This window comes from Lycium ferocissimum, chromosome 8 (assembly GCF_029784015.1).
Source record: "Lycium ferocissimum isolate CSIRO_LF1 chromosome 8, AGI_CSIRO_Lferr_CH_V1, whole genome shotgun sequence".
Classification (NCBI taxonomy): Eukaryota; Viridiplantae; Streptophyta; class Magnoliopsida; order Solanales; family Solanaceae; genus Lycium; species Lycium ferocissimum.
The window spans coordinates 42,064,340-42,071,419 of NC_081349.1; the positions used below are offsets into that span (position 1 = coordinate 42,064,340).

General features: G+C 31.6%; 1 protein-coding gene across 1 annotated transcript; it reads right to left on the minus strand.

The window, feature by feature from the left end:
- Positions 1–4,191: 4,191 nt before the first annotated feature.
- LOC132066965 (plasmodesmata-located protein 7-like) lies at positions 4,192–6,069 on the minus strand. The gene is made up of 3 exons (XM_059460148.1): positions 5,245–6,069; positions 4,593–4,703; positions 4,192–4,440 (listed from the first exon to the last, which is right to left on the minus strand). Exons 1-3 carry the CDS (start codon positions 5,966–5,968, stop codon positions 4,433–4,435), a joined length of 843 nt encoding a protein of 280 aa, XP_059316131.1. The 5' UTR covers positions 5,969–6,069; the 3' UTR covers positions 4,192–4,432.
- Positions 6,070–7,080: the final 1,011 nt, after the last annotated feature.

Below are 7,080 nucleotides of genomic sequence, written 5' to 3' on the forward strand. Positions count from 1 at the left end.
TTATCCTACAAAACGACATAAATACACGAAAAGTAACACCAAAAGTGCTTGAAGAGTTACAAAAACTTAAGAAATTAGCATCGAATATCCCGTAATTTCACGGCACATCAGTAATGCGAGTGGGTATCAGTTCAACCTATTCGAATGTTAAGATGCGATTAACGATGGATTGCTTAAGCTTATTAAAAGTCTTTCGACCAAATTAATAAATATCATTACTAAGCTTTCTCAAGCCTTAGAATGTGAACCAAGTAACCATCCAATATGCTACAAGTTAGCCCTCCTATCTCTAGCTCAGGCTATTAGATGGGTTTATTGACCCAAATCCTTGCTATCTAACCCTTTTCCGAACTCCACCTTCTTTCTCAAGCAAGGTGAAAGTAACTAGGCACAAATGATGTTTGCAACCACCAAGAGATATTAAGTTACGAAGAGTAGATAGAATGCATCATTAACATATAAATGAGGTATGAACATGAAACCCAATCACATAACTAACACATTTTGGTCCCACAACCTTAGCTATTGGATTTAGCTAGACATTTGCATTAAGTAAGAAACAAAGATAAATAATGTAGCCATAATGCTTACAAAGCTTTTTGAAGGAAAAGCCACAAAATAAAGTGCAAGATTCTTCTTTAAAGCTTCAACTACCAATCATAAATGTTTCCTCCACAAAAAGACAACAATGAAGTCAGTGAATGTCTTTTTCAGAACCCTAGGTGGGTATTTATATCTACCAAAAACGTGCACAAAGTTAGACAAAATACAGATTTCGAGATGCGTCTCGCATGTGTGTCACAAGACCAACATGCGAGACGCAAGCGTGCTCAGCCGCACATCGTGCTCGCTTTCGGTGCTTCCTGCATCTCCGGCGCATTGCGATATACTTGTTGTAAGTCGAATACGCGAGTCGCATGTTGGCCTCGCGTATCGCGCAACCTTTCATCTCTCTTCTTCAATGGCTTGTCACACTTTGCGATGCAATTGTGTGTCCGCCAGGCACGACACGCGGTCCGCACGTGTAGAGCGTGTCCTTGTCCCGTTTTGCCTCATTTTGTTCCGTTCTGCTTTCCCAACATTTTTCCCTACAAAGTGACAAAAACATGTTAAAAGTAAAACCAAGAATGCTTGAAGAGCCACAAAAGCTTAAGGAACGAGCATCGAATGCGCCGTAATTTCGCGGCTCATCAAATTTCTTTAGGTCTGATCATCTGTCATCATAAATTATAACTAGTACTTTGTTTCCTAAGTTCTTTCTAGTTAATCCTTTTAATCCGATTACAATTAATCCCATATGCATTAAGCTTCTTCTTGTATTTTTTATCTGTCTTACTGACTCCGGGTTTATTAAATTTATTTTTGTAGCACTATTTCCTATAACTGATAATTATTCTTCTCTATAATGTCTATATAATTGCGTTGTACTTGAGAAATGTCCTATATTATATAAAATCTTTGGATTATAGGACTCATCACCGCACATGTAAAAAGACAGAGATTTGTATATATTTGACTTACATGTTAGTCTGTTTTAAAAAAAATTTAAATTTAATGCATAGTCAGATTAATTCACATAAAGTGAAACGGAGAAGTGATGGTCATCTTCCAAGATTAAAGAGCCGGCTTATAGCCATGATTGAAATTACAGCTAGGAATCTTAATTATCCGATTCTATTGTTCCTCCAAATTAATTGAATGTTTAATTTCTTGGTTTATAAATATTTATGCCTAAAGATCATGCATGGATCAGACATGCAATAAAAAGGAGTGTATATACAGTATGATTCTTGCTTGACTTTTACGGGAATAATTGGGATAATATCACTTTATCCACTAAAAAGCTAACATGTTCCTCACTTATATTGTCCATTCCATTGTGTTAAAGCCACCGACTAATCTTTTGATTTATTGCATTGGAAAAAACATAGAGGAATGCGGTATATTATAACTCCAATAATTGTAGTTTCTTTTGGAATGTAGTTTGTTACGAAGAAGAAAAATATAACTCCAATAATCATAGTTTCCTTCAAACTATAGGCTATGATACTAATTATTGGATTAAGCCTACCAAAGATATTATTAACATAATGTGATGATATCTGCGTTTAGTCAGTCCTATATGATTTTTCTAAAAAATATCACACCATTAAAGATAGAGCCTGTGTGGATTGTCTTAAAAGAAGCAACTTATAAGCTAAAAATAGCTTGTAAGCCCAAAAAAATAAGTTGAGTAGCCAAACTTTTTTTTTTTTTTTTTTTGGCTTATAGCTCGTTTTTTTTTTTTTATATGTTCGCTTTTAGATAATGCTTTCAAACGGGCTCAATTATTTTTTGACTTATTTTAAGCATAAAATAATTTATAAACTGATCAGTCAAATACTCAAAAAAATTAAAAACAGCTTATAAGTCAATATAAGCGGGCTCATAGTCGTACACCTTATATTTATATTTGTTTTCTTTTTCTATTATTAATAATGTGAAACTCTTATTTGAAAATTCAAAACTTTTTTGAAAAAGTTTCTCTATCATTGACAAATGTCACCTAAATTTTCAGATGGGTCCATAGGCTGTCATAATTTCTTTTAGCGAAGGAAAATATCAGGACGGGCCCTCTCTCATTAATTTCTGCTCCATGACCATAAGAACTTGACTACATCTATTACGAAATCAAACATGAAAAATAATATTTGTGATCATAATATTTATTGGAGAGAGATATGGACTGTTATGAAAGAGTAAGTACTTCTTTATCTTAAATAAAAAAATCTCAAATTTGAACCTTATTAGTTTGATTTTAATCAAAAATCAATATGAATATTGAATATCGATTAAAAAGCCAAAATAAAAATACGAATACTTAATTAGTTCCTTTTAACTTTTCCAAGAACGAAAGTGCTGGATTACTCGTGGAGTGTGGACTAAATTTGGATACAGTCAAGCCAATTACTCTCTCCGTTTCATTTTATTGTTTTGAGTTAATTGAGCACGATATTTAAGAAACTGTTATAAACCTAACTAATATATGGGAGGACATGGATGGGATATTGTCAATTACCTGATTAAAAGAAGCGATGTACTACGCGTGTGAAGATAATTATATATGAAGGCTTTTTAACTATTCCATTATAGGGTTATCTTGTAAAGTTTTTTATTTTCTGAAATTTGTTTTAGATTAAGTCTGGAACCTCTCTCCCTTCTTCTTTTTTATATTTCCTTCCCTTGGAAGATTTGATCGCTAGTTTGGAGTATTTGTAATAGTTTGGTGATGAACTCTTATAGTTGCACGTGTAGTTCTAATTATCCATTTCACTACAATATGCAATATGGGTTCGTTACAGAAACTAAGGAATATTCTTACGTTTTTAAAAAAAAAAAAAAAAAAAAAAACTAAAATATATCTAATGTATTAAAATATTCTTTGATACTTGATATCTTAAACATGTCATGTTTAATATTAAAATTACAAGTTATTAAGTATAACAAATGATAGATTTTTAAAAAACTAAAAAATATATAATTTGAAATGGAGGAAATATAAATTATGATTCTATTGCTGACAATAAAACAAGGGGCAGAAGTGGGTACTGTGGAACGTGGTACTGTGGAACGTGGACTAAATAAACTTTTTTTCCAAAACAATTATTAGTTTGGTCTTTAAAAATAAAATTAACTATTTAATATAGTAACTAAAGAAACACAAAATAATATTGTTAGGCTGGACTAATCTGAATTCACATTGCTAAGCTGTTAAAATTGATAAGCTCTCCCTAATTTTCTTTCTTTGCTTTTGAAAGAAAAGACACTCCCTACTAAAATATTTAAAACCGATTAGTGTAATTATTCATGCGGAACTCGTCGGATTGTGTTGTATTTATGAATATAATGATGAAAATGAAAAATATAGTTCTATTATGCTACTTCCTCCGTTCACTTTTACTTGTTCACTATTCCTAAAATAGATTTTCATTTTTACTTGTCATTTTTCACATATTAAGATTAGACAATTTTCTTTTTCATGTTTTACCCTTAAATTATTTACCAAGTCTTCTAGAAATTGTAATGGTCAATTTTATTTAACCAATGCATAGCATTGGGATTGACTCCAAAAAATTTGAAGCACTAAAGAGATGAATGAGTTGTAAAGTGTTAGTATTTATAAAAACTCAATGTTGAACATTGTAACTTCATATGAAACAAAGAATACTTCATTATAATCAAATCAAATGTCTTACATGAAAACACATCCAATGAACTTCACAAAAGCATATGCAATTTCTTTACATCTCTAGACAATGTCACTTTGTTAAAGTTCTCTTCCTCCTTTTTCAGATTTCAATGAAGCCTATATGCATTAATCCTCTTTAATTTGAAAAGACAACAGAAAAATCAAGAAAACAATGCAAGTTGACGCTGATCATTTGTGTATTCTTTATTTACCTGCAAAAAGTTAAAACAAAAAAAGAGAATCAATTAAAGTCAATCTGAAAATGAGAGATCAAAAGAAAAAAGGTAAAAGGAAAAACTGAAAAGGTTTTAAATATTAGTAAAACAATCAAAGGTGAAAAAATAAGAAAAAAGTCAATTATTACCGTTTCGTCCAAATATTCTTCTTATGAAAGTTAAGAAAATGATGAGAATAGCAACCCCAGCTAATAATCCAATGATAAGAGCAAACGTTTTCTCATTCTCAAAATGAGAACCTGCAATTATCAAATAGAGATTTATTATATAATCTGCACAGACACACAATCGGACAATAAATCTGAATCTTTGTATACAACAACAACAACAACATCACCAGTGTAATCCTACAAGTGGGGAATCTTTGTATATATAGACTAAATCTCTAATTACTGACAATATAAAGATTGTTTACACTATCATGTGAGATGATTCAAATTACGAATGTTAAACTATTCAATTTTCATAGTGAATTCAGAGCTAGAATAAATAAAAATTTTATATTTAAAAATTATATAAAAACTACTCCAAGTCACAGTTCACAATGGAAAATATTCAAAAGATATAGTATAAAAGAATCAGTTAAAGAAAAAAAAAATACTATAATAGTAAATACGTTACATAAAGTGAGGCAAAAGAAGTGTTTTATAATGACTTACTGTTACAACTATACAGGATCAATCTAATTTGGTGATTCAAAATGTAAAGTAATTAACATGTTATCATAATAGATAAAAATACATTATATATATTAATTAAATCACTATTTTTTTTTCTTACCATGATTAGATTTGGCATCAAAATGAGCTCCACTAGTAACAAACCTAGCATAGCATTTACCCAAGAACATATCCCCATAGGCAGCACCACTACATTCATTTTTCAACCGTCCGATTGCCTCTGATAAACAATCTTGACATTGGCCCATACTTAAATCACCAACACACTGGGCCACACCATGTACATCTGATGACCCACCAACTCTATAAAGCCCACCAGCCCCATTTAAGCTTGTCAAAACATGGGCCATAGAATCACCATCAAGCCCAGTACCCGGCCCACATTTATTCAACACACAAGTCTTGTCCTCAACACCAAGAAATGAAGTATTATCATACTTTATAAAACACCCTTGTAATTGTAATGCACCACCGCAATTTTGTGGACAAAGTTGGGGAACTGAACTCACTGCTTTGGCCACACAAGTAGCGCACTCGGGCATCGATAGATCGCCGCGACATTGGTAAAGCCCATATAAAATGTCTTGTTTTGTTGAGCCCATGATACTGAATTTGTTGTACGATGAATATGTTGCTGAGTTTACTAGGGACGTGAGAAGGGAGTTGAGGTTCGATTCATAAGGTGAGTCTGGTGAGTATTTAATTTGTGAACAACCGCCGTAGACGAAAGCGTCTACGGATGAGTCTGAGGAGGTGAAATGAGAGAAGAAAGAATGGGAAATAAGGGCTATGAGAGTGAAAAGAAAATGGAGTTTTGTGGCCATGTTTGAAATTTGAGATAAAGTGTGTGTGTGAGTGAGGGGAGAGTGAGAGAGATGTATTTGTGTGGAGACTCAAGAGTATTTAAGCACCAGTGCAAGGTTGTGCTCTTGCTTCTTAAGTTTTGTTCTATAGTTTTATATGTGTAAATCCCATGCAAAAAGTTTAGAGGGAGTAAATGATAATCAGATAAAGTTAAGGGGCCAGCCTATTCCATGCTTTTTCACTTTTGTTAACCTTTTCATCTGTTATTATTTAAATATTGTAAAAAGAGAGTAACTTTACTTAACCAAGTAAAGTTTCTTTTCATAGCTATTATATATAAGTTTCTTTTTTCTGGATTAGCTGACTCAAAGGCCAAGTGGCTTTTTTTAATTTGTCATTTTTACCATATCATCGCGCTTATGGTTCATTCATTCGCTATAGTTTTTTACTGGCTAGTCATGAGGGATTTAATAGTTGAAGTGTCTAATAGGTGCAAATTCTAATTGAGATATCAAAATAAAAAATTATGACAACTTTAAACGACTGATTATATATTTTGGTTTTTAATTTACTATTCTTTTTAATGATTGATAGAATGGAGTTCTATTGTTCCAATTAAAAGAAACATGTTAATATTTTGCATTGTATTCATTTTATTATATATTTATTTGATGAAAATCATATTGATACGTTAGTTAAGTGTTTTTCCGAATGATTTTGGATAACTTCCTTGGTTATTCATTTTCCTTTTAACAATCAAATTATTCATAATGTTTCTCCAAAATAGTCTAAATAAATACTCCTATGTCTTTTTATCGTGTACCATTCTCGAAAATTTCAGACAAGCTATCTAAAAAAGTAGTTGTTAGAAATAAAACAAAGCAAAATTATGAAACAAGTCAAGAGGAAAATAAAGAGAAAATTTATAATTCAAATAACTTAAGGCAAGCCTAATTTTAATTCCTAAGCAGAAAATTTCATCACTAGGGTACTACTTTTCGGCCTTTTGGCTACGTTAATTCTTTGAGCATATGACTTATTATTTCTTGCAGCTGGATGCTTGACTGTCACTTCATAATCTCCATGATATAACGAAGTCTCAAAATAGCCATGATCATTAGTAGTTTCAATT

Bases quoted from the DNA above. Each gene is read 5' to 3' on its own strand.
- LOC132066965 (XM_059460148.1), bottom strand. From the start codon at position 5,968: ATGGCCACAAAACTCCATTTTCTTTTCACTCTCATAGCCCTTATTTCC. The intron at 4,704-5,244 runs GTAAGAAAAAAA...TGATAATTGCAG, and splicing joins TGATGCCAAATCTAATCATG to GTTCTCATTTTGAGAATGAG.